The following is a 27303-nucleotide window of genomic DNA, read 5'->3' as shown; positions in this document are numbered from 1 at the left end:
TGCGATCGATATGCGACCAAATGCGGAGTTGCGGTTTTCCTAGTTAAAAAACACGTTTTCGACCCCAATAATAACCCCCGGAGCGTCAAACCGCCGGAGGGGAGTGTTTTGGTACCGGTGGATATATGAGGGACAGCTGGAATCAATCGGATCGAAGATCGGACCGCTCGGAGCGAATCGGCGCAAGCTGCCAGCCGACCGAGTACCTATCGGCGGTACCTGTGGGCATGAGAGGACTCTGCTATGTGGGAAATCGATGTGGGAAGGGGCCTGAGTAGGTAGCCTTGCCGTCCGAGACCTCCGAATAGCCGCCGCTGACGATTATCCACCAGACGGCCGATGGAGAAGAAACATCGACAGGGAAACGTGCATTAGAGTGGATAAATAGGTTGAGGGGTTTCAGCGGCTTTAGGAGTTTGGGTTATGGACTTAGGAGTTAAATGTTCTTGGTTGTTTTTCAGGGTCTCGGGTAGGCCCCGAGTATATTCGGTATTATTAGTAGACTGGGTCCTCGAGACATAAGCGAGGGATATAAATACTGTGTCATTCACTGACTAGCCAAACCATCATCGGCGAAATCAGAGTCTTAACAATATAAATCGTTGATACGCGAGTTACAACTTTATTTGACTATACTTTCTAAATTACTTTACTCTATCGTGACTTCGAACTCTACCTGAACTATTACGTCGAAGACGGTCGAATCCTATACGCTAACTCTAGTGAATCTTTGTTGATAACGTAGCTCGCGGGGCCCTTATCGGATCAAGGAGATTCCTACTCGACGTTGACTGAAGAGACCTTGGAGACTTCTATCTTTGTAGCTGTTAGCCGAACTCTGAGCTCTGCGTAGTGTACTCTTGCGGTCTGGTACGCATCCCTCACAGGGTGGTTGCCTTGGGTATCGGAAACACCTGCTGACGCTTAGAGAAAAGCGGGGTAGCGGTGGTATTGTTTCCGGTACTGAGGGAAGGCCCACCGGAACTTAGTAAGGAGTAAGGAGCAGAGAATAGAGGCCTTCGGAGTATAAGTATTCAGGTTCATTCTCGCCCTTCAGTCCTATTCTCTCGAGTCTTCATCAAAAAGAAAAACCAAGTTCTTATCGGTAGCAGAGCCCTTAAAGATTATTGAGTTCTAGCGATAGTATCTTTGAATAATCTGCAACCTGATTGTCTATCTTGCACGGCCGTCTCTATTCTATACAAATCTATTTCTCTTAGAAAGGACCCCCGTTACAGATAATCTTTAAGGCTCAAGTCACCTTCAGATTATTCTTCCTTTATACAAAATGTCCGCCCTCCCGGCTCCAGATGCACCCCTTCAGATTTAATGGCAGCCGGTGTTACGGGCATGCCAAGCATTTACGGGAGTGAGAGAAAGGCTAGTAGATACCCCAATACCCTTTAGTACTAATGGCAACACCACTATCAACTCCGGTTCGCACCCACGAGGTGTGGTGCGATCGATATGCGACCAAATGCGGAGTTGCGGTTTTCCTAGTTAAAAAACACGTTTTCGACCCCAATAATAACCCCCGGAGCGTCAAACCGCCGGAGGGGAGTGTTTTGGTACCGGTGGATATATGAGGGACAGCTGGAATCAATCGGATCGAACATCGGACCGCTCGGAGCGAATCGGCGCAAGCTGCCAGCCGACCGAGTACCTATCGGCGGTACCTATGGGCATGAGAGGACTCTGCTATGTGGGAAAGCGATGTGGGAAGAGGCCTGAGTAGGTAGCCTTGCCGTCCGAAACCTCCGAATAGCCGACGCTGACGATTATCCACCAGACGGCCGATGGAGAAGAAACATCGACAGGGAAACGTGCATTAGAGTGGATAAATAGGTTGAGGGGTTTCAGCGGCTTTAGGAGTTTGGGTTACGGACTTAGGAGTTAAATGTTCTTGGTTGTTTTTCAGGGTCTCGGGCATGCCCCGAGTGTATTTTGTATTATTAGTAGACTGGGTCCTCGAGACATAAGCGAGGGATATAAATACTGTGTCATTCACTGACTAGCCAAACCATCATCGGCGAAATCAGAGTCTTAACAATATAAATCGTTGATACGCGAGTTACAACTTTATTTGACTATACTTTTGGAATTACTTTACTCTATCGTGACTTCGAACTCTACCTGAACTATTACGTCGAAGACGGTCGAACATCACACGCTAACTCTAGTGAATCTTTGTTGATAACGTAGCTCGCGGGGCCCGTATCGGATCAAGGAGAATCATACTCGACGTTGACTGAAGAGACCTTGGAGACTTCTACCTTTGTAGCTGTTAGCCGAACTCTGAGCTCTGCGTAGTGTACTCTTGTGGTCTGGTACGCATCCCTCACAGCCGGTGCCCCTCCAGCTTGATGCCACCGGGCAGACACAGCTTGTCAAAAAGCCCAGGACCGCTCTACAGACCTACATTCCCGGCTGTGAGCCTGCCTGGCAGGATACCGACGAAATCTCGGTCCAACAGTTCTTCACAGAGCTCCAGACCTACCTCCAGCACAGCCTGCAGAATCAGTTGACCCGGGGCAGTCAGGCCCTACTCCTTGTACAAGAGCGCCAGGCAGCACAGAATGCTCTGATGGCAGAAGCTCTTGAGTACATGAGGATGGAGGTCAACTCTGTCCAGGAAGAACTCCGGAAGTATGTGGAGAAAGATGAACTGAATGCCGATGCCATGGAGATTGAGTGGACAAACCCGGCTACTCCACCAGACTTTGTTGCCGAGATACAAAGAGCCCTTGATGAAGGAAGACTGGTGGTGGCTAGACCCGCAACTCCGGCACCAAATCCAGTCTCCAGGTCCTCTTCCAGAGCAGCTACCAGGACAATGCAGCGGAAGACCAGCCCCTTTGCAGCATTTCCGGTCCGATCCACTAGGAGAGTTATCCCTATTGTGCAGCCAGTGGTGGGTGCTTCACCTTTACCACCTAGCCGCTTCGGTGGAGTACACCCACTCCTTGGAGGAGCTGACCGATCCTTTGACTATGAAGGAGAGTTCTTCTCAGGTGCAGGCCGAGGACCTCCCAGCCCGCTAGCCAGGAATCCGGGAAGATTTACCATGTCTGGGGCCGCTCAACCAGCAGCAACCTCACCACTGGCCAGCAACCCGGCACCAGTAGCACCTGTGGCCCCTCCTGCTGCGGCCGCCGCTCCCCCTCCAGCTAATGTACAGGGTGGAAGCGGTGGGAACCAGAACCCTCCACCTCCCGTGGCCCATGCTCCTGCTCCTGGAGATTCAGACAGTTCTGACAGTTCAGACTCGGAACCAGAAGGTGGTGATAGAAGAGGTTGGCGGAGATACCTTAAGAAGAAGTTGGAAAAGCAACAAAAGGATTTGTTTGCTATGATGTCTCAGCAGTACCGACCTCCGGCCGCCTCTCCCCCTTCTGCTACTACCAGGGCCCGAGAACCAAAGGCACCACCACCCTCCAAGTTCCAGGGCAAAGCAGAGCAGGTGGAGACCTTCATCCGGCAATGTGAGAATGTGTTCTCCATTGAGAGCCTGTCATTTACCTCTGAGGAGGTTAAGATCCGATATGCAGGCAATTTGATGGAAGGAGAAGCAGCGGTCCGATGGTATGAGGCATACCACAATTCAATTGATCAAGCCTCAGCCAACCGCCTTGCTGGAATGCCGGTGACTTTGGATCTGAGATGGAAGCGCTGGGACTCCTTTGTGGATGCTTTTAGAGCAGCCTTCGGTGAAGCCATCTCTCGAGATGATGCTGTAGCCCAATGGAATACCCTTACCCACACAGCCCGAGGAGGAATTGATCTCTTCCTGAATACTATTATTCATCTGATGTGGAAGACTGGCTATGAGGGTCAGTTGGTGGATGATAAGATCAACAATTCCCTCCTCGCGGACCTAGGCATGAGTTGGGCTCTTTTCAGTCCCAAGCCAAAGTCCTTGATGGAGCGGATAGCTGCTCTAAGAGAATTAGGGCACACTTATGAGAGGTACCAAGGGATGACAGCTGAAAAAACGCCCCCTTGAACCAAAAAAAATCCTCCCGCTCAGAAGGACCAGCAGCCTAAGAGGAAAAGAGAAGCTGTGAGCTCCTCTGGACCTCAAAAGACTCCCGGTCCTAAAGACAAATCGGTGGAACTGAAGGGTATCCCGGGGGATATTCTAGAAGAAAGAAGGAAAGCAGAAGTATGCTTGAAGGTATGACCTTCCGGCACTCCCTATTGGTAGAGCGCATAGACTGACTTGTGCAATAGTACGGCAAGTCCAGACACAAATGGACCGATTGTTGGTCCAAGGAACCTACTGTTATCCGAGTCGCAGCAGTGAGAGTACAAAAGCGGAAAAGAGGGAATGGCAAGTCCAACTCTCAGAAGAAGGCTAAAGTGGCTGCTGTGGTAGCAGAAGATCCACTTGTTGTACTCCCAGAGGTTACAGAAGATTTTGTTTTTCAACCTGAGCAAGACTCGGACAATGAAATCATCTGGTAGAAAAGTGTCTGTCTGAGTCTATGTTTACTAGTTTTCTTTTATATGGGTTTTTGGGTTTCTATGTTTCTCTTGAATAAATTATGATTGTGTTTCCACCTATTTGATTGCTCTAAGCACTCTGAGGATGGGTTGAAGACCCGAAACAGCTGGTCTGTCAGTGCTCTACCAAAGTTATTGTGAGGGATGCGTACCAGACCACAAGAGTACACTACGCAGAGCTCAGAGTTCGGCTAACAGCTACAAAGGTAGAAGTCTCCAAGGTCTCTTCAGTCAACGTCGAGTATGATTCTCCTTGATCCGATACGGGCCCCGCGAGCTACGTTATCGACAAAGATTCACTAGAGTTAGCGTATAGAATTCGACCGTCTTCGACGTAATAGTTCAGGTAGAGTTCGAAGTCACGATAGAGTAAAGTATTTTCAAAAGTATAGTCAAAATAAAGTTGTAACTCGCGTATCAACGATTTATATTGTTAAGACTCTGATTTCGCCGATAATGGTTTGGCTAGTCAGTGAATGACACAGTATTTATATCCCTCGCTTATGTCTCGAGGACCCAGTCTGCTAATAATACAGAATACACTCGGGGCATGCCCGAGACCCTGAAAAACAACCAAGAACGTTTAACTCCTAAGTCCGTAACCCAAACTCCTAAATCCGCTGAAACCCCTCAACCTATTTATCCACTCTAATGCACGTTTCCCTGTCGATGTTTCTTCTCCATCGGCCGTCTGGTGGATAATCGTCAGCGTCGGCTATTTCGGAGGTCTCGGACGGCAAGGCTACCTACTCAGGCCTCTTCCCACATCGCTTTCCCACATAGCAGAGTCCTCTCATGCCCACAGGTACCGCCGATAGGTACTCGGTCGGCTGGCAGCTTGCGCCGATTCGCTCCGAGCGGGCCGATCTTCGATCCGATTGATTCCAGCTGTCCCTCATATATCCATCGGTACCAAAACACTCCCCTCCGGCGGTTTGACGCTCCGGGGGTTATTATTGGGGTCGAAAACGTGTTTTTTATGACTCTGGGTTTTTTGGTCGTAATTTGGTCGCACCACACTCCGCGAGTGTGGTCAAGAGTTGATATTAGCGTACAGAGGGTATTGGGGTATCTACTAGCCTTTCTCTCACTCCCGTAAATGCTTAGCATGCCCGTAACAGCTTACCCCCCTTCCAGGGTGTCACGTCTCGGGACATCTTCTGACAGACTATGGTTCCAGTAAACCTGCTCCACATATCACCCGCGGTGTCTGTGGAGGGGAAGGACTTAGCCCCGTAGGGTACCTCTATAGTCTCAGGCGTTGGTCCTTCACGGCCTTGGGGTTCCTTCGATGGAAGTCGCGGACAAGATCAAGTACTTCCTCATCCATAGCGTCCATGACTTGATACGTACAGTCACTCATCGAATAGCCCCGCCATTTCACCAGGTATTCCACTAATCCTTTTCTACTCTTCCGGCTTCCCACAATACTTTCCACTTCATACAGGACCTCTCCTTCCTTATCAACCTCTTCGGGAGTTGGGGGACGTTGTTCTCGGCCTGGGATACTGCTCTGTCGATACCGTTCCAAGAGTTCAATATGGAACACATTATGGATTTTAACTTGTGGCGGCAGTTCCAGTTCGCAGGCTCGTTTCCCGGCTAATCGGATGATTTTGAACGGACCGAGTTTCTTATGATCGAGCTTTTTGGTGGAACGACGTGTCTTGATATTGGCCGCATTAAGCATGACCATGTCGCCTATCTTAAAGTTCGGCGGTTCGTCCCTTTTCCGATCATAGTATTTCCCCATCTTCTCCCTGGTATCTGTTAAACGAGCGAGAGCAGAGTCGTGAACTCCTCGTATGAAGTGAGCGTACAGGTCACTTGTGGGGTTGACCACTTCGGCTTCCGTCGGCCAGTTGGTTCTTGGGTTATAACCGTAATTGGTATAGAACGGAGATTGACCCGTGGCGGTGGTAACCGAGTTGTTGTAAGCATACTCCGCCAACGGGAGTAGCTCTGCCCAATCATCTTGCTCGTAGTTGCAGAACGCTCGTAGATAGTGCTCAAGGGTTTGGTTCACCCGCTCTGTTTGCCCATCGGTCTGAGGGTGGAAAGCCGTACTCATTCTTATCCTCACATCCAATAATTCCATAAGGGATGCCCAAAAGCTTGAAGTAAACTTGGCGTCCCTGTCGGAAACTATATCAAGAGGCAGCCCATGGAGTCGCCAGATTTGACCGAGGAATATCTTCGCTAAATCCTGCGCGGTCGTTTCTGCTACTAGGGGGATGAAGTGCGACATCTTCGAGAACCTATCGACTACTACCCAGATTTGGTTGTATCCCTTTGATTCCGGTAACTGCACAATAAAGTCCATTGATATTGATTGCCAGACAGCATGTGGCGTGGACAGTGGTAGAAGCGCACCGTATTTCTTATGGCGGCTGGGTTTGTTGCGTTGGCACTCGTCACATGACCGAACATAATCATCAATCCACTCGTTCATTTTTGGCCAATAAAAGTTGCGCGTGATGAGTTCCAAAGTTTTATCTTGTCCAAAGTGTCCTGCCACCTTCGAATCGTGTTCTGACTGTGCAATTCGGATCTTGATGCGGTCGTCTGCCGGAATGTAGAGTCGGTTCTTATAGAAGAGTAGCCCGTCTTTCTCAGCAATATCCTTCAATTCCCCCAGCTTCTCCCCTTGCTCAACTCTCTCTTTCAATCCTACCCATGTCGGGTCTCCCGATGCCGCCTGCCTGACATGATCCAGAAAGTTCTTAGACCAGTCAATCACCCCCTTGGAGGCAAGCGACACCGCTGATACCACAAACTCTTCCTCCGCCAACTGTCCGGGCTTAAAGAACCTGTCTATCGGCTGTTTCCCAAGCGTGCCTCCCCCTTCAGGACGGTACTCCGGCCGTCGCGATAGTGCATCTGCCTTCCCATTTTTGGTTCCCGGGCGGTAAATAATTTTAAAGTCAAATTCCGCCAAAGACTCAGCCCATCTTGCCTGTCGTCGGTTAAGAACCTTGGTTGTTGAAAAATATTCCAAGTTCTTGTGATCTGTATAGACGAGAACCGTTCGACTAGGTCCTTCGAGGTAGTGACGCCATTGCTTGAAGGCTGACACAATTCCTAGCATCTCCTTATCCCAGACGTCGTAATTGAGTTCCGCTGGGTTAAGCTTTCGAGAATAAAAGGCAACAGGGTGAGTCTTTCCGTCAATAACCTGGGATAAGATTGCGGCGATAGCAAAATCACTTGCGTCCGTTTCCACGATAGTCTGGCGATCTGGAGAGAAGTGTACCAAGATCGGCGCAGACGTAAACAGGGTTTTGAGTTTTTCGAAGGCTGCTTGGGCCGTCATAGACCAGACGAAGTTCTTAGCATCACCCCTGAGACAATCGGTAATGGGTTTACAGACCCCGGAGAAATTGTGGATAAACCTTCTGTAGAAGTTGGCAAAGCCCATGAAGATCTGTACTTCCTTAACGCTGCGCGGGGCTTGCCAATTCGTAACAGACATGACCTTATCCAGTGCCATGGTGACGCCTGCTGGGGCAAGGATGTATCCGAGGAACTCGATTTCGGTGAGCTCGAAGAACGATTTCTTCGGGTTGGCGACTAGATTGTATTCTTGTAGCCTACTAAGGACTTTGCCAACCAACTCTCTATGCTCCTCTCGAGACTTGCTATATATTAGGATGTCATCAAGGTATACTACTACCCCTTGATCCAAGAACTCCCTCAGCGCATCATTCATCATGTTCTGGAAGGTCGCCGGCGCATTTGCCAGCCCAAAAGGCATGACGAGGTACTCAAAATGTCCATACCGCGTACGGAAGGCTGTCTTCCACTCGTCGCCGTCTTTAATCCTAATGAGGTTATAACCTTCCTTCAGGTCGATCTTTGAGAAGATAACCGCGCCTGCTACTCGATCTCGTAGTTCGTCCATAAGTGGTAGCGGATACCTGTTCTTGATGGACACACGGTTAAGTCCACGGTAGTCAACGCAAAGTCGCAGACTACCGTCCTTCTTCTTCACAAATAGGATTGGGGCTCCTGCTGGGGATTTGCTCGGCCTAATCTTTCCCAATCGCAACATTTTGTCCAGGTACTCCCGAAGCACCTTCAGCTCGACTTCGGATAGGGAGTAGACGGGTCCCCATGGTGGCTGCTTCCCTGGTTCAAGATCTATCGCATGGTCGTAGGATCGATGCGGTGGTAATTTGTCTGCTTCCGATGGTAGGAAGACTTTAAGGAACCCATGGAGCCAAGAGGGAAGAGTCTCACGGAGGTTAACCGATTCATCTTCCAAGAGACAAATGCTACCGATGAATTGGGCCTCCGGATCGTCCAGTACTCCCTCGTCCATTTCTATTTGAGGTTCCTTGTCAGTGAAACATCGACTCTTGCAATTCTCACCATCGTAGGAAACTTCCCCATTTGCCCCTATAACCGGCTTATGTTCTTTCAGCCACCAGTTCGGTAATATTGCATCGATGCCAAGTGGGAGAGGGGCAATCTCGAATGACAACTGTGTTTGATGCCCCCTTGACATTATAATTAATGGTTGTGTAAAGGCGTGTCCCGTGCCCTTCATAACTTCTCCCGTAAATCCAAATACCCGGGCCGGGACGTCTCGTTTCACCTTCGGGACCTCAAAACTATCAACAAAAACAGCAGACAAAACAGGACCAGTTACACCAGTATCCAACAACACCTTACAAGGTAAACATTTTTCCGCAAAACAAAGGAACTGATTAACGATAGGTCGAGGACCATGAATAGGTTGCTCCAAAATTTTCTGTTTTTTCTCCGGTTGGGACGCTCTCCCTTCCTGCCTTTTTCTTTTCATATTTTTTTTGTTGTTTTCCGTCAGTGATAACATAGCAATCTGGGGATACTCCTGACCTGACTCATCAGAGTCCCCTTTTAAAAATCCTCGTCGAAATCCATCTCAGATTCCGATCCGCGTTCTCGCACAAACGCTTGCCCACTGGTGTACTCCGCAGCAGCCGTCGCAGCCGGCTTCTTAGCACGGTGCCTCATTCGCTTTCTCTGAGGTTGGGGTTCCGGTGGTTCCATATCGTGGTCACCATCGTCATCGCGGGTACGCTTTCGTGAGAAAGAGGAGATAGATGCACTGCTGTTAGCATCTGAACGACACCACTTCCAAAGATGACCCTTTCGGCCACATCGCACACAGGCTCCATCGGTCTTTCGCTGTTCTCGGACCGGCTGTGGAACTCCTTTGGTGGCTTCGTCGTAGTCGTGGTATATTGGCTTATTCCCCGACTTGTTCTTGCTGGTGCTCTTCTTATCTTGCCCTTTTTCTTTCTCCTCAGTCTGAGCCCTCCCCTTGATCTTAAACCCCTTCTCCTTTTGCCGCGAGTTCCCACCATTATTCGTCTCCCTTCCTCTCGACTCCGCTTTCCCCAACATCTTCATCTGCTCTTGATAAGCCTCGTGAGCCTTGCCAGCTCGTTCCAACTGTTGGATGTACTCAGAGTCGTCATCGGTTGGATCGAAGCGTGAGTGGCGCTCCCGGATTTCATTTGGTAGCCCTTGGAGCAAGGCGGCACGATAGGATGCTCCTTTCATCTGAGCATGCTGGTTCATGATCTCCATTCTCGTCAGGTAGTCTCCGATGTTAGCAGAGTACTTAAACTGCTGCATCTTCATCGCGTTCTCCATAGCCTCTTGAGTGCTTAAGAAACGTTTCCTAATCTCTTGACGGAACCGAGTCCAAGTAGCGTAGTCCGCGGCTGCCGGTCCTAGCATCTTGGTCTCGATGTATTCCATGAACCATTCCTTTGCCAACCCACACGTATACGTTCCAGCGAACAGTACCTTGTTCCTGTCCGTTCGGAATTTCTTAGGCTTCTGCTCGAAGTAGATCTCGCACTCCATGAGCCAATGCCGCAGGTTATGCTTCCTGGCATTATCGAACTCAAAGGGTATTTTGGCGAGCGAATCTACCATATCGTCGTCTTCAGGCAGCGCCGAATTCCGGTTCCCGCCTCGGTTCCTTCTCCAGTTCTTCCGACCGTGCGACCATTCACTGTTATCGTCGTCATCGTCGTCGGAAGGTTCTGGGTCTCCCCCAACGTTTCCTCTTGGTGGGTTTTGTGGAGGCTGATTCCCACCATTCCCACCAACTGGAGCGGCTTCCACCGGTCCTCTGCCACTATTGCCATGCACTGGGCCGGCATCCTCCGGTCGCCTGCCTCCATTTCCTCCTACGGGGCCAGCATTTCCTCCTACTGGGCCAGCATTTTCGGGTTTCTTGCCATTGCCAACAGGAGCCGTTCGGGGCGCGTTGGGGTCTAAGGGAGCACTAGCCACGGAAGGTGCTACTGACAGGTGTTGTCGCAGTAGTTCCTCCATCTCGGCTATTCGCTGGTTCCTTATCTCATCGGACTGCTTGAATTGCGCAAACATAGCCCGTTGTTCCCCTTTCTCCTGCTCCCGTTCTTCTCGTACCATCCTCAGCTGTCGCTCCGCTTCCAACAGTTGGTTCTGGGTAATCCGATGGTTACGGTCCAGAACCTCGTGGTCGGCGGCTCGTGCGGTTTCTTGCATTTGTTGGACATGGGTGACGAGTTCAAAGAGCGACTCGAGATGTTGTTTTTGGGCAATGGCTTCTTGCCGTACTTTCCTATCCAGGATTTGTCCACTCCCTTGGACTTGCTCCTGGAGGTTTTGTAGCTGCTGCCAAACGGCCTGTCCAGCTGCACCCAGATACCTCATTTGTGCCTCATGGGTATCCAAAAACTCCTGCATATTCCTCACGAACTGGGCTTGAGCAGAGCGTTTACTCGATTGCCTAGTTGTTGTAGAGGGTCCTCCCGTGATTAGGGGGTCTGGGCTAGCAGCCCTTGATATCACCATAGAATCTTCTCCTCCGGCCTCCTCAGTTACGGCCGAGGTATCTATGAAGTAATTATCCCTTCGGGTAGTCATTGTGATAGGGGATAACGATGATAGTTCTTTTTCTTTGAGGTGACTTCGTTACTCCAAGTGAACTTGTGAGTAACAATATACTGTGAGGGATGCGTACCAGACCACAAGAGTACACTACGCAGAGCTCAGAGTTCGGCTAACAGCTACAAAGGTAGAAGTCTCCAAGGTCTCTTCAGTCAACGTCGAGTATGATTCTCCTTGATCCGATACGGGCCCCGCGAGCTACGTTATCGACAAAGATTCACTAGAGTTAGCGTATAGAATTCGACCGTCTTCGACGTAATAGTTCAGGTAGAGTTCGAAGTCACGATAGAGTAAAGTATTTTCAAAAGTATAGTCAAAATAAAGTTGTAACTCGCGTATCAACGATTTATATTGTTAAGACTCTGATTTCGCCGATAATGGTTTGGCTAGTCAGTGAATGACACAGTATTTATATCCCTCGCTTATGTCTCGAGGACCCAGTCTGCTAATAATACAGAATACACTCGGGGCATGCCCGAGACCCTGAAAAACAACCAAGAACGTTTAACTCCTAAGTCCGTAACCCAAACTCCTAAATCCGCTGAAACCCCTCAACCTATTTATCCACTCTAATGCACGTTTCCCTGTCGATGTTTCTTCTCCATCGGCCGTCTGGTGGATAATCGTCAGCGTCGGCTATTTCGGAGGTCTCGGACGGCAAGGCTACCTACTCAGGCCTCTTCCCACATCGCTTTCCCACATAGCAGAGTCCTCTCATGCCCACAGGTACCGCCGATAGGTACTCGGTCGGCTGGCAGCTTGCGCCGATTCGCTCCGAGCGGGCCGATCTTCGATCCGATTGATTCCAGCTGTCCCTCATATATCCATCGGTACCAAAACACTCCCCTCCGGCGGTTTGACGCTCCGGGGGTTATTATTGGGGTCGAAAACGTGTTTTTTATGACTCTGGGTTTTTTGGTCGTAATTTGGTCGCACCACACTCCGCGAGTGTGGTCAAGAGTTGATATTAGCGTACAGAGGGTATTGGGGTATCTACTAGCCTTTCTCTCACTCCCGTAAATGCTTAGCATGCCCGTAACAGTTATATTTGCTATCAAGACACTTCCAAACCGCTGCAAAAAAAGACTACTACAATATATCTGCTATATTATCGCTTGGGAATAGAACCAAAGGATCTCTGATCTTAGTAGTGCCCGAAGCTATTAACTATGTTGAAAAGACAAAGAGAAACAAGTTCAGAACCCGCTGTTAAGCAAAAAAGGTTGGAACAGAGACTTCCCTCCTTACCAGTACATGGAAAAAGACCTATACTGAAGGCAGGACTGTCATGGACAGTCAAAGGAAAGGATGAAGGCACCCAAGGGTCTTTCCTGTTTGACACCGGTTGTACAGGAGCAATCCTCAACCAGAGTTTTGTCAGGAAGCATGGAATTCCCTTAGTGCGGCGGGATCAACCTCTGACAATGTTTGATGCTCAAGGAGATGTCATGATGGAAGGAGGTGAGTATTACACTCACCCGGTCCGCATGACTATGGGAGATCATAAAGAGACACTCCGATGGGAAGTGGCTACTTTGGAAGAAGGAATGACCGGTTACCTGCCAATTAGTTGGGCTAGGAAGCATAACCCGGACATCAACTGGGAACTCAACACCATGAGCTGGAGGAGTGACTACTGCAAGCAGAATTGTCTCCCAGCGGCCACCAAGATTGAACTGATCTCTCCATATCAAATGTTGGAAGAAGAAGAAACAGTCTATCAATTGGTTGGTTCAGTATGGCATGATGAGGACGGAGGTGATATTGCTGAGAAAATACACCACCTATACCGGGATTGGGCTGATGTGTTCAGTCAAGAGAAGATTGAGGAAATGCCGCCGCATTCCCATAATGATTTGAAGATCAAACTCTTGCCTGGGACCGCTCCCCCATTTGGCCCGCTGTACCCATGTTCCGCTCCAGAGTTGAAGGCCCTCCGAGAGTACCTGGACAAAGAATTGTCTTCAGGAAAGATCTCTAGATCTAACAGCCCTGCTGCGGCGCCCATACTGTTCATTCCTAAGAAAGATGGGACATTGCGGATTTGTGTGGACTACAGAGGATTGAACAAGGTCACTGTCAAAGACAAGTACCCGCTGCCCATCATGAGTGAGCTCAGAGACAGGTTGTTCAAGGCCAAGATCTTCACGAAGATAGACCTGAAGAATGGCTTCAATTTGATCAGGGTTGCAGAAGGTGATGAGTGGAAAACCGCTTTCAGAACCCGCTATGGACTGTATCAGTATAATGTGATGCCATTTGGTCTATGCAATGCTCCCTCCGCTTTCCAGGCAATGATCAATGATGTGCTAAAGGAACTACTGGATGAAGGAGTAGTTGTCTATATTGATGACATCCTCATCTACTCGGAGACTGAGAAAGAGCATGAGCTATTGGTCAAGAAGGTACTACAGAAGCTTAGGGAAGCTAAGCTCTGTGCCTCGATCAGTAAGACATCCTTCCATGTCCGAGAAGTAGAATACCTAGGCTATCACATCTCGGAAGAAGGAGTATCTATGTCAGAAGACAAGGTGGAGGCAGTTAAGGAATGGCCGGTCCCTGAGAATATCAAGGCAGTACAGGCATTCCTCGGATTTGCAAACTTCTATCGCCGCTTTATTGAAGGCTTCAGTAAAGTTTGCAAACCATTAACTGACCTCCTGCAAAAGGACAAGAAATGGTATTGGACGGCAGCACATGAGCAGGCCTTTGAAGAACTTAAGAGGCTGTTCACAAGCGCTCCAATTCTCCTTCATTTTGACCCTAGTAGGAGAACGGTGGTCGAGACAGATGCCAGTGATTTTGCCAAGGGAGCGGTGTTCTCTCAGTATGGGGATGATGGGAAGCTAAATCCGGTGGCATTCTATTCTAAGAAATTCTCCCCTGCTGAGATCAACTATGACATTCATGATAAGGAAATGGGAGCTATTGTAGCCTCTTTCCGAGAATGGGAACACATGCTCAAATCCTGTGAGCAGGAGATCACGGTTTTCACAGACCACAAGAACTTGGAGTATTTTAATTCTACCAAGGTCCTCACTAGGCGGCAAGCTAGATGGTCTGAAGACCTCGCAGGCTACAATTTCAAAGTTGTCTACAGACCGGGAGAAAAGAATGGCAAGACTGATGTGTTATCTAGGTGCTGGGATCACCGCCTTGGAGAGGGAGGTGAAACTCTGCAGCCGGAGCCACAGATCTTTTTTAGGCCAGGTCAATTGGTTTTGGATCCTGCAAAGCTAGCGGCCGTCAGGGTGAATCAATTGCAGAATACATTCTTAGAGTGCCTGTACACGGCTGCTAAAGAGGATAGTTTCTGGCAGGAATTGCACCGCTCCCTGGTTGAAAGGAAACCAAATTTGGACCAGAACTTGTCGGTCAAGAACGGTCTCATCTTCTACAAGAATAGATGGTATATACCCAAAGATAAGAAGCTCCAGATGGAAATACTGGCCGATACCCATGACTCTAAGGTGGCGGGTCACTTTGGCCAATTTAAGACACTTGAGCGGGTGAAAAACAACTTCTTTTGGCCCAACATGGATAAGGATGTTGAGGAATATGTCCGGAGCTGTGACAGCTGTGTGAGGGATGCGTACCAGACCACAAGAGTACACTACGCAGAGCTCAGAGTTCGGCTAACAGCTACAAAGGTAGAAGTCTCCAAGGTCTCTTCAGTCAACGTCGAGTATGATACTCCTTGATCCGATACGGGCCCCGTGAGCTACGTTATCAACAAAGATTCACTAGAGTTAGCGTGTGATGTTCGACCGTCTTCGACGTAATAGTTCAGGTAGAGTTCGAAGTCACGATAGAATAAAGTATTTCCAAAAGTATAGTCAAATAAAGTTGTAACTCGCGTATCAACGATTTATATTGTTAAGACTCTGATTGCGCCGATGATAGTTTGGCTAGTCAGTGAATGACATCGTATTTATATCCCTCGCTTATGTCTCGAGGACCCAGTCTACTAATAATACCGAATATACTCGGGGCCTACCCGAGACCCTGAAAAACAACCAAGAACATTTAACTCCTAAATCCGTAACCCAAACTCCTAAACCCGCTGAAACCCCTCAACCTATTTATCTACTCCAATGCACGTTTCCCTGTCGATGTTTCTTCTCCATCGGCCGTCTGGTGGATAATCGTCAGCGTCGGCTATTCGGAGGTCTCGGACGACACAGCTACCTACTCAGGCCTCTTCCCACATCGCTTTCCCACATAGCAGAGTCCTCTCATGCCCACAGGTACCGCCGATAGGTACTCGGTCGGCTGGTAGCTTGCGCCGATTCGCTCCGGGTGGTCCGATCTTTGATCCGATTGATTCCAGCTGTCCCTCATATATCCACCGGTCCAAAAGCACTCCCCTCCGGCGGTTTGACGCTCCGGGGGTTATTATTGGGGTCGAAAACGTGTTTTTTAACTAGGAAAACCGCAACTCCGCATTTGGTCGCATATTGATCGCACCGCACCTCGTGGGTGCGAACCTGAGTTGACATTAGCATACAGAGGGTATTGGGATATCTACTGGCCTTTTCTCTTACTCCCGTAAATGCTTGGCATGCCCATAACAGCTTACCCCCCTTCCAGGGTGTCACGTCTCGGGACATCTTCTGACAGACTATGGTTCCAGTAAACCTGCTCCACATATCACCCGTGGTGTCTGTGGAGGGGAAGGACTTAGCCCCGTAGGGTACCTCTATAGTCTCAGGCGTTGGTCCTTCACGGCCTTGGGGTTCCTTCGATGAAAGTCGCGGACTAGATCAAGTACGTCTTCGTTCATAACATCCATGACTTGATAAGTACAGTCGCTCATTGAATAGCCCCGCCATTTCAACAGGTATTCCACTAATCCACTTCTACTCTTCCGGCTTCCCACAATACTTTCCACTTCGTACAAAACCTCTCCTTCCTTATCGACCTCTTCGGGAGTCGGGGGACGTTGTTCGCGGCCTGGGATACTGCTCTGTCGATAACGTTCCAAGAGTTCAATGTGGAACACATTGTGGATCTTGACTTGTGGTGGCAGTTCCAATTCGCAGGCTCGTTTTCCGGCTACTCGGATAATTTTGAACGGGCCGAGTTTCTTATGATCAAGTTTCTTGGTAGAGCGACGTGTCTTGATATTGGTCGCGTTGAGCATAACCATATGTCCCACCTTGAAGTTAGGTGGTTCGTCCCTTTTCCGATCATAGTATTTCCCCATCTTCTCCCTGGTATCTATTAAGCGAGTGAGAGCAGAGTCATGAACTCCTCGGATGAAGTGAGCGTACAGGTCACTGGTTGGGTTGACCACTTCGGCTTCCGTCGGCCAGTTGGTTCTTGGGTTGTAACCGTAATTGGTATAGAACGGAGATTGACCCGTGGCGGTGGTAACCGAGTTGTTGTAAGCATACTCCGCCAACGGGAGTAGCTCTGCCCAATCATCTTGCTCGTAGTTACAGAACGCTCGTAACTAGTGCTCGAGGGTTTGGTTGACCCGCTCTGTTTGCCTATCGGTCTGAGGGTGGAAAGCCGTACTCATTCTTATTCTCACATCCAATAATTCCATAAGAGATGCCCAAAAGCTTGAAGTGAATTTGGCGTCTCTGTCGGAAACTATATCAAGAGGCAGCCCATGGAGTCGCCAGATTTGACCGAGGAATATCTTTGCTAAATCCTGCGCGGTCGTTTCTGCTACTAAGGGAATGAAGTGCGAGATCTTCGAGAACCTATCGACTACTACCCAGATTTGATTGTATCCCTTTGATTCCGGTAACTGTACCACGAAGTCCATTGATATCGATTGCCAGACAGAATGTGGCGTGGACAGTGGTAGAAGCGCACCGTATTTCTTATGGCGGCTGGGTTTGTTACGCTGGCACTCGTCACATGACCGAACGTAATCGTCAATCCACTCGTTCATTTTTGGCCAATAGAAGTTGCGCGTGATGAGTTCCAAAGTTTTATCTTGTCCAAAGTGTCCTGCCACCTTCGAATCGTGTTCTGACTGTGCAATTCGGATCTTGATACGATCGTCTGCCGGAATGTAGAGTCGGTTCTTATAGAAGAGTAGTCCGTCTTTCTCAGTGATATCCTTCAATTCCCCCAGCTTCTCCCCTTGCTCAACTCTCTCTTTCAATCCTACCCATATCGGGTCTCCCGATGCCGCCTGCCTGACATGATCCAGAAAATTCTTAGACCAGTCAATCACCCCCTTGGAGGCAAGCGACACCGCTGATACCACAAACTCTTCCTCCGCCACCTGTCCGGGCTTAAAGAACCTGTCTATCGGCTGTTTCCCAAGCGTGCCTCCCCCTTCAGGACGGTACTCCGGCCGTCGCGATAGTGCATCTGCCTTCCCATTTTTGGTTCCCGGGCGGTAAATAATCTTAAAGTCAAATTCCGCCAAAAACTCAGCCCACCTTGCCTGTCGTCGGTTAAGAACCTTGGTTGTTGAAAAATATTCCAAGTTCTTGTGATCCGTATAGACGAGAACCGTTCGGCTAGGTCCTTCGAGGTAGTGACGCCATTGCTTGAAGGCTGACACAATTCCTAGCATCTCCTTATCCCAGACGTCGTGGTTGAGTTCCGCTGGGTTAAGTTTTCGAGAATAAAAGGCAACAGGGTGAGTCTTTCCGTCAATAACCTGGGATAGAATTGCGGCGATAGCAAAATCACTTGCGTCCGTTTCCACGATAGTCTGGCGATCTGGAGAGAAGTGTACCAAGATCGGCGCAGACGTAAACAGGGTTTTGAGTTTTTCGAAGGCTGCTTGGGCCATCATAGACCAGACAAAGTTCTTGGCATCACCCCTGAGACAATCGGTAATGGGTTTACAGACCCCGGAGAAATTGTGGATAAACCTTCTGTAGAAGTTGGCAAAGCCCATGAAGATCTGTACTTCCTTAACGCTGCGCGGGGCTTGCCAATTCGTAACAGACATAACCTTATCCAGTGCCATGGTGACGCCTGCTGGGGCAAGGATGTATCCAAGGAACTCGATTTCGGTGAGCTCGAAGAACGATTTCTTCGGGTTGGCAACTAGGTTGTATTCTTGTAGCCTACTAAGTACTTTGCCGACCAGCTCCCTGTGTTCCTCTCGAGACTTGCTATATATTAGGATATCATCAAGGTATACCACTACACCTTGATCCAAGAATTCACTCAGCGCATCATTCATCATATTCTGGAAGGTCGCCGGCGCATTTGCCAGCCCAAAAGGCATGACGAGGTACTCAAAATGCCCGTATATCACGGGGACTATAGGCGACAGACTGTGGTGCCAAGGAATACAACCTAGGTAGTGACGTAGACGTGGACGTAGAGGTAGAGGTATACTTTGACTATGGACTATGGGGTGGCTCTATCTGGTATGATAAACCAGTTGGAGCCCTATGACGTAGTGCGGACAAAGAATGGTATTCGTGGAATAAGTACAGAAGAAGAAGAAGAAACTTATATTGCTTTGAAGTACAAGACTTATCGCACGCCGACCCAACCGCCTAAAACACAAATCAAACCGAACAAAAAGAAAGAAAGAAAAGAAAACAACAAACATAAACGCAAAAGAACAAGAACAAGAACAAAACAAGCACAAGCGAGCACGAACAGTAACAAGGAAATTCCAGAACAATACTCGACCAGAAAACCCAACGACAAGGAGAAATAACATATCTCAGCGCACTCGAGCGCTGGACCCATCAAAACAGAACATAAAAACAAATTTAAAGAGTAAAAGGAAACTGCCCTTCCTAATCCCGTCCCTAATCATTTTCTTCCATCCCCTCTTCCAGGTCCGCCTCCGCCTCCGCCGACTCGTACCATTTCGAGAGTTGAGATTGTTTTGCAAATTGTAGGATCAGGTCCGTTCTCAGGTTTGTAAACATCCAGTTTTCCCAGGTCATCGCTCCGGGGATCTTCTCTATCAGGGGGGTGCGGATTCGAGCCCACGCTGGGCATTCCATGAGTATGTGTTTCGCTGAGTTTTCCATACCACACTGGCATGGTTCGGGGTCTGTATATACTGCGTGTTTGTCGATTCGGGTGGTTTGGCACCGGATTCGAAATACTTTTTTTGCTTCCGTAAGTGTGAGTTTCGCTATCTTGGGAGGGGGGCGGAATTCCCCCCGGTGGTGGTAGTTCGGTATTGATTGTGTGTTCCATTCTTCCAACAGGTGGTCGCGTAGTAGTTTATTCTGGTTCCACTTATCTCTCGCATTTCCGGGGGTCTGGTATGGGAGTAGTAGGGAAGCGATTCGGTGTAGGCCTGTTCCTTTGATATTTGCTTCTTTGTAAGGGAGGAGCTCGATCAGGGATTCATTGTTGGGGTGGGTTGCCTCGGAGCAGAGTATTCTGGTTCCGTACTTTCTTGAGCGATATGTCAGGAGGTGTTCTAAGGGGGGTAGGCCTGCTTCTCGAAGGAGTTTAGCTCTTTTGGTCCATCGTGGTAGGCCGGTGATGATCCGGGCCGCTTCATTATATAGTGGTTCGAGGGATCTTATAATGTGGTCTGCGCCAGTCCACCAAGCCTCGGATCCGTAGAGTAGGCTTGGGAGGAAGCCTTGTGTTATGATATGATGGATTGTTTTGACCGTTATGCCTGGCAAGCGGGCTGTGTATCGAATCTGGTGGAGGGCTTTAAGGCCTTTTGCGATCGCTGCTTCGATGTGGGGCCGGAAGGAGAGGGTCGGATCTATCCAGACTCCTACATATTTCAGTCTTTCCTTGGGGTGTATATTGATATTGTTAACTTTGACCGGAAGTCGTGGTTGTTGTGTGGATGATGAGGTGGGCCGGAAGAAGATCAGGTCGGATTTATCCGGGTCATATTTAATTTGGAGTGGCTCAGCTTTTATTAGTCTCTCTCTCATTCGTTCCTCCATTCTCTTGATTGTGAAGCCTGGTGTTTTGGATATTTGTACCAGCGCGTCGTCATCGATGTAAGTAGTGTCCATCTCTTTCGGGCTGCTTGTTGGGTCCAGGATTACTCCAGCATAGATCATAAATAGCACTGGGGACATGGGGCTACCTTGCGGGACTCCAGAATCATAGGGCTGTGGCTCCTCTAGCTCATGGTTGAATTGAAACTGTAGTTTTCTGCCGGTATTGAATTCCTTGCACCATTCTGTTAAGTAGGTAGGGAATTTTTGTTGTTGCATGATTTCCGCGAGGAGTAGGTGGTCAACGCAGTTAAATGCTCCTTGGATATCATTGGTTAGGATCGCTGGTCTGTCTCGCCGAGCGACTCCGGTACTGTTTTTCAGTAGTAGGTTTTGTTGTATTGGCGTTAAGGTTCTCAGCAGGGCGTCGATTGCCGAGATGGTTGGTCTTCCTCCAAATTGATTCGCTGAGAGTGTGCCTAGAATTTCTCCAGCGGTGCAGAGTCTTTGGGCCACTATCTTCTCCAGGATTTTGCTGAAACATTGTAGAAGGGAAATGGGCCGGTAGGCTTTCGCTTCATGATAGTTTGCTTTACCGGGTTTCGGGATCGGGATACACTTAGCTATTTTCCATTCCGCTGGGTGTACACCGTGCCGGAGCATAGCGGAGAACATGTCTTGGATTAGAGTTGTGTTTGCTTTGACTATTGCTTTAATAAAGGTATAAGGGATGCCATCCGGGCCGGTCGCCGAGTGCGCTGGACAGGAGTCGATTGCTTTGTTGAGTTCTTCGGGGGTGACTATGTCGAAGGTGTTGCTAAGGTCAAAAGAAGGGGGTCTAATGTTCAAGGGGGGATGGTCGGGGGACGTCCATTTCGAGGGGAAAAGTTGGGCTCTTAGAGCTTGACACTTCTCCGCGAACGTTTCTTCACCTTGTATAGTTGGTATGATTGTGTCTCGTCTCCTTCCCGCGCTTAGGATTCTCCAGACTTCACTACCTTTCGCCTCGTTCATCGTCTTTTCCCGCTGGTCCGCTTTTGCTTTCCGGATCATGACTGTCCATTCTCTGCAAGCCTTCCGGTGTTCCTCCACGTGATTGGGTTTCCCTGTATTTCTCGCCTTTCTTTCTGCTGCATTTACCCTTGCCTTCATTTGTTTCATCTCATCTGACCACCAGGAGTTGGCTCTTACCCCCTCCTTCGAGAGCGGTGTTACTATGCTGACTGTTGACCTGACCAGTTCTAGAAAGAAATCGACAGTCTGTTCCGTAAGTTCCTTGGTTTCCCATGCCTCTGCAGGGATGGAAATGTTTGACATGTGGTTTTCCAATAGCTTCCAGTCTGTTTGTCGCCACATTCGTCTTGGTACAAAAGGTGGTTTCTCCAAGTGTAAGTGAACGGAGGTTCTCCCATGGTCTGAACCCGCTCCGTAGGGTTCAGTGCTCCATCGTAGGTTGTGGTCAAGTGTTGGGCCTTTTACAAATGCAAGGTCGATGGTTGTGGGCCTTTTCCCTCTGTCTCTGGGGAAGTGCGTAAAGACGCCTGGTTCGTTCAGGAGGGTCAGTTTCTGTCGGGTTATCCATCGTTTTAGCCGTGCACCATTGACGCGGTCTGCTCGAATGTTGTTTCTGTATTCATGTGAATTTACTCCGTACCACATTTGATGGTGGCAGTTGAAGTCTCCCATTACTAGACAATTATCAAGGGTTTGGATTGTACTTGCTATTTGAGCGAAGGGGCCACTTCGGCCTGGGGAGTATATATTTAGGATTTGGGTTTTCTTGGTCTGGATTTCTACCGTAATCGATACTATGAAGTTATCATATGTATAGTGGTGTTTTGGTTTAAGGTTGGCATGTTTGCGGACGTATGTTGCGCATTTCGTGTTGATATTGCTGGCTGTAAAAAGGTAAAAAAGATTTGATTCTGGTGGATAACCCTCTGCTGAGGTCCATGGTTCTTGTAATAATAGGAAATAAATACTAGAGTCTGTTTCCGCTTCTTCTACCGCCGCCTTGGTAATAAGTTCGCTCCGTGCACAATTGAGTTGGTGTGCGAGCGCGGTGGTTCGAGGCCTAGGCATTATTTGTCATGTGTTGGTCGTCTTCGGGAACGGGTGTGGCTCCGACTGGGGCGGTGGCTGGTACTTGAACTATCGGAAGCAACTCTTGGACGGGTGCGGCCGGTGGGTCTTGAGCGGGTGGGGCGTTTTCCTTTCCTTTGTTGAGGAATCGGCGTTTGACTCTTTCGGGGCATGCTGGGTCGGAGGCCTTATGGATTCCTTTACAGTTCAGACATCTGATTGGGGTGTGGGTGCATCTATATCCTCCCTGGCATTGATTGCATGTGTGGAAGCTGGTGAGGTGATCTCCGGCACAGTGACCGCATCTCCCGTTGTTTTTGCATTTCTCCTGGCGGTGGCCGTATTCGAGGCACTTCGCGCACTGGGTGTCTGGGAAAGTTGGGAGGAAGGCCTCGATGTGGCAGCTTCGGTTAAAGAGGGATAGGAACTTAACTCCTAGTGTTTCCATTGTAACTTGTCCTGGGAGCGCGATGACCATTGATGAGTGGGTTTTCTCCATTCGAGTTTCTGCTCTGGAGATCCAGCGAGGAACCTGGGCAAGTTGGAAGTTCTCTCCATAGTTGCTTCTGATTTCTGATGCTACCAATTGTCCCGCCTCGATGCCCTCCCCGACCGTTGTGGGAATTCCATGGAGGAGAAACTTTGACCATTTAGAGTTTGCGCGGATGACAGCGACCGGTACCTGTAGGGTGAGGAGGGCCTCCTCAATTTCTTTGGCATATTCCATTGCCTTTGTTGCAGGGGTGACAAACTTTGTTTCCAGGATGAAGTTGTCCTTGGGTGTTCTCCTTGCTGAAATGAAATGGCAGGATTCGTCCTGAATCCTTGCATTGACTAGGGTCCTGATCTCGGAGGGATTGACGTCGGATGGGGCAGTGGTTTCGACAATGATTTCTCTGTTGATTTTGGTATATTCTGGCTTGAAGAGAGGGTCCGCTTTTGGCTTTGCGGACTTCTTTCTTCTCTCAACAACCTGGAAATTTCCTTGAGCAGGACCGGGTGCCGAGGCCACGGCGGCCCAGGTGCCTGCTTTCCATCCACGGGGTGGGGCTTGTTGGGGGAGTGCGGGTGGGGGGGCCTGAGGAGCTGCCTGAGGTGCTGCTTGGGGAACTGTTTGGGGGACCGCTGAAGGGGGCATTCTCTGTCCCTGCGGTTGTTGTGGTTTTCGCTGTTGTTGCTGTTGTTGCTGTTGTTGCGGTTGCTGCGGTTGCTGCGGTTGAGGTTGTTTATTGAGGAGCGCGTGGATCGCCGAGTGCATATTGGTGATCATACTTGTCTGCGCCTCGATTTGATGTCTCAATGTGTCCACTGTTCTCCGGAGTGTAGTCGTTTGCTCTTCGAGGATTTCAATCCTCTCGGAGGGTGGGCATATCCGGCTGGTGGCATGTCTGATGGCCCAGGTAATATAGTTCAGGTCCGTCTGGGTGTGAGTGTCCTGGGGGACAACGCTCGGGTAGAGGTAGTCAATTCTCGGTTGGTATGGGTCATTATAGTCGGATTCTGTTGCGAAGGTCGTGTAACGGGGGTCCTTTCTAAGAGAAATAGAATTGGATAGAATAGAGACGGCCGTGCAAGATAGACAATCAGGTTGCAGATTATTCAAAGATACTATCGCTAGAACTCAATAATCTTTAAGGGCTCTGCTACCGATAAGAACTTGGCTTTTCTTTCTGATGAAGACTGGAGAGAATAGGACTGAAGGGCGAGAATGAACCTGAGTACTTATACTCCGAAGGCCTCTGTTCTCTGCTCCTAACTCCTTTACTAAGTTCCGGTGGGCCTTCCCTCAGTACCGGAAACAATACCACCGCTACCCCGCTTTTCTCTAAGCCTCAGCAGGTGTTTCCGATACCCAAGGCAACCACCCTTAGTCAAAGCCTTTGTAACACCTGCAGCCTTGGTTGCCACACAACCGAGGACCTGCATAATTGAGCTGCCGCTCAGGTGTCAGCTTAATCATTGCTGTAGAGCTTTCGCTTATTGTAGACTTCCCTAGCATAGTCCCTGCCGCTTCGGCGGACAAACAATGCTCCGAGGATACAGAGGATCACCGGGCAATCAGAGCTTCACTCTGGCCGGTCTTCTAGACACTGGCGAGGCATAGACTCGTCAGTCGTTGCTCCCATGAATAAATCTGCTTCCTAGCGCCCAGAATGTAGTTACTCTAACAGCTGGTAGCTAACCACACTGCCGGTACTTGCATATCACTGTGCAACTGGCTTCTAACAATAACTCTCAGCATGTAATCGGGCCCTGTGTGTACTCATACACCAGACAGTTGAAGTGGCTCCGTTACAGGTCGAGGAGAATTCCTGTTCCTGAGTTCCGGATGGGGTTGGGTCGGGAACCGGAGTTTTCCTGTTCAGCGGGGGGGCTGTCCCTTGTTGGGAGGATTGGGTAAAAAAGGACTGGAGCGATGCTTGCTGCGACATAATTGAATGTCCAGTTCTTCTGGCGGCGTAGAGTGATGTTTCGGAAAGGTTTCTTTTCCTTCCTTTCGGGGGGTCAAGGCTGGAGAATTCTTCGCTGGAAGCCAGTTTTCGTAGGTTTCTTTCGCTTAGAACAACAAAACGCGACCGTACGATCGGGGACGAAGTGGCTCAGCCTGGTATGGTATACCAGGGTAAACCGAGAGGAGTAAAATAAAAAGTTTTTAAAGCGAGGTTTGTTATCAGGGAGTTCTTTGCGAGCCTTAGCGAGCAAAATAAATACAGAAGAAGAAGAAGAAGAAACTTATATTGCTTTGAAGTACAAGACTTATCGCACACCGACCCAACCGCCTAAAACACGAACCGAACCGAACAAAAGAAAGAAAGAAAAACAACAAACGCAAACGCAAACAAACAAGAACAAGAACAAGAACAAAACAAGCACAAGCGAGCACGAACAATAACAAGGAAAATCCAGAACAACACTTCAACCAGAAAACCCATCGACAAGGAGAAATAACATATCTCAGCGGACTCGAGCGCTGGATCCATCAAATCAAAGAATAAAAACAATTTTAAAGAGTAAAAGGAAACTCCCCTTCCTAATCCCGTTCCCGGTCATTTTCTTCCATCCCCTCTTCCAGGTCCGCCTCCGCCTCCGCCGACTCGTACCATTTCGAGAGTTGAGATTGTTTCGCAAATTGTAGGATGAGGTCCGTTCTCAGGTTTGTAAACATCCAGTTTTCCCAGGTCATCGCTCCGGGGATCTTCTCTATCAGAGGGGCGCGGATTCGAGCCCACGCTGGGCATTCCATAAGTATATGTTTCGCTGAGTTTTCCATCCCACACTGGCATGGTTCGGGGTCTGTGTATACTGCGTGTTTGTCGACTCGGGTGGTTTGGCACCGGATCCGAAATACTTTCTTTGCTTCCGTAAGGGTGAGTTTCGCTATCTTGGGAGGGGGGCGGAATTCCCCCCGATGATGGTAGTTCGGTATTGATTGTGTGTTCCATTCTTCCAACAGGTGGTCGCGTAGTAGTTTGTTTTGGTTCCACTTATCTCTCGCATTTCCGGGGGTCTGGTATGGGAGTAGTAAGGAGGCGATTCGGTGTAAGCCTGTTCCTTTGATATTTGCTTCTCTGTATGGGAGGAGCTCGATCAGAGATTCGTTGTTGGGGTGGGTTGCGTCGGTGCAGAGTATTCTAGTTCCGTACTTTCTTGAGCGATATGTCAGGAGATGTTCTAAGGGGGGTAAGCCTGCTTCTCGGAGGAGTTTAGTTCTTTTGGTCCATCGTGGTAGGCCGGTGATGACCCGGGCCGCTTCATTGTATAGTGGTTCGAGGGATCTTATAATGTGGTCTGCGCCAGTCCACCAAGCCTCGGATCCGTAGAGTAGACTTGGGAGGAAGCCTTGTGTTATAATGTGGTGGATTGTTTTAACCGTTATTCCTGGCAGGCGGGCGGTGTATCGAATCTGGTGGAGGGCTTTAAGGCCTTTTGCGATCGCTGCTTCAATGTGGGGCCGGAAGGAGAGGGTCGGATCTATCCAGACTCCTACATATTTCAGCCTCTCCTTGGGGTGTATGTTGGTATTGTTAATTTTGACCGAAAGTCGTGGTTGTTGTGTGGATGATGTCGTGGGCCGGAAGAAGATCAGGTCGGATTTATCCGGGTCGTACTTGATTTGGAGTGGCTCAGCTTTTATTAGTCTCTCTCTCATTCGTTCCTCCATTCTCTTGATTGTGAAGCCTGGTGTTTTGGATATTTGCACCAGTGCATCGTCATCGATATATGTGGTGTCCATCTCTTTCGGGCTACTTGTTGAGTCCAGGATTACTCCAGCATAGATCATAAATAGTACCGGGGACATGGGGCTACCTTACGGCACTCCAGAATTATAAGGCTGTGGTTCCTCTAGCTCATGGTTAAATTGAAACTGTAGTTTTCTGCCGGTATTGAATTCCTTGCACCATTCTGTTAAGTAGGTAGGGAATTTTTGTTGGTACATGATTTCCGCGAGGAGTAGGTGGTCGACGCAGTTAAATGCTCCTTGGATGTCGTTGGTTAGGATCGCTGGTCTGTCTCGCCGTGCGACTCCGGTACTGTTTTTCAGTAGTAGGTTTTGTTGTATTGGTGTCAAGGTTCTCATGAGGGCGTCGATTGCCGAGATGGCTGGTCTTCCTCCAAATTGATTCGCTGAGAGTGTGCCTAGAATTTCTCCAGCGGTGCAGAGTCTTTGGGCCACTATCTTCTCCAGGATTTTGCTGAAACATTGTAGAAGGGAAATGGGCCGGTAGGCTTTCGCTTCATGGTAGTTTGCTTTACCGGGTTTCGGGATCGGGATACACTTAGCTATTTTCCATTCCGCTGGGTGTACACCGTGCCGGAGCATGGCGGAGAACATGTCTTGGATTAGAGTTGTATTTGCTCTGACTATTGCTTTAATAAAGGTATAAGGGATGCCATCCGGGCCGGTCGCCGAGTGCACTGG

At 49.1% G+C, this 27303-nt stretch overlaps 5 protein-coding genes across 5 annotated transcripts; 2 read left to right on the top strand and 3 right to left on the bottom strand.

Moving 5' to 3' along the window:
• Nucleotides 1-2344: 2344 nt before the first annotated feature.
• On the top strand, nucleotides 2345-4464 carry H6S33_008281 (uncharacterized protein; the record flags this gene model as incomplete). The annotated part of the gene is made up of 3 exons (XM_044839731.1): nucleotides 2345-3966; nucleotides 4054-4174; nucleotides 4231-4464. Coding segments are annotated over 3 exons (1977 nt in total), but the record flags the coding sequence as incomplete, so codon positions are not given.
• A 1285-nt stretch (nucleotides 4465-5749) lies between these two features.
• Nucleotides 5750-9307, bottom strand: H6S33_008280 (uncharacterized protein; the record flags this gene model as incomplete). Its single annotated transcript, XM_044839720.1, has 1 exon — nucleotides 5750-9307. The coding sequence occupies one exon, from the start codon at nucleotides 9305-9307 to the stop codon at nucleotides 5750-5752; it is 3558 nt and encodes a 1185-aa protein (XP_044687825.1).
• A 77-nt stretch (nucleotides 9308-9384) lies between these two features.
• H6S33_008279 (uncharacterized protein) lies at nucleotides 9385-11415 on the bottom strand (the record flags this gene model as incomplete). The annotated part of the gene is made up of 1 exon (XM_044839709.1): nucleotides 9385-11415. The coding sequence occupies one exon, from the start codon at nucleotides 11413-11415 to the stop codon at nucleotides 9385-9387; it is 2031 nt and encodes a 676-aa protein (XP_044687824.1).
• A 1193-nt stretch (nucleotides 11416-12608) lies between these two features.
• On the top strand, nucleotides 12609-15140 carry H6S33_008278 (uncharacterized protein; the record flags this gene model as incomplete). Its single annotated transcript, XM_044839992.1, has 1 exon — nucleotides 12609-15140. One exon carries the CDS (start codon nucleotides 12609-12611, stop codon nucleotides 15138-15140), a length of 2532 nt encoding a protein of 843 aa, XP_044687823.1.
• A 10273-nt stretch (nucleotides 15141-25413) lies between these two features.
• H6S33_008277 (uncharacterized protein) lies at nucleotides 25414-26664 on the bottom strand (the record flags this gene model as incomplete). The annotated part of the gene is made up of 1 exon (XM_044839981.1): nucleotides 25414-26664. The coding sequence occupies one exon, from the start codon at nucleotides 26662-26664 to the stop codon at nucleotides 25414-25416; it is 1251 nt and encodes a 416-aa protein (XP_044687822.1).
• Nucleotides 26665-27303: the final 639 nt, after the last annotated feature.

Source organism: Morchella sextelata (genome assembly GCF_020137385.1).
Source record: "Morchella sextelata strain SCLS chromosome Unknown scls_26, whole genome shotgun sequence".
In the NCBI taxonomy this organism is placed as follows: domain Eukaryota; kingdom Fungi; phylum Ascomycota; class Pezizomycetes; order Pezizales; family Morchellaceae; genus Morchella; species Morchella sextelata.
Note: the sequence above shows the minus strand (reverse complement) of the source record. Positions and strands in the feature narration are given on the sequence as shown.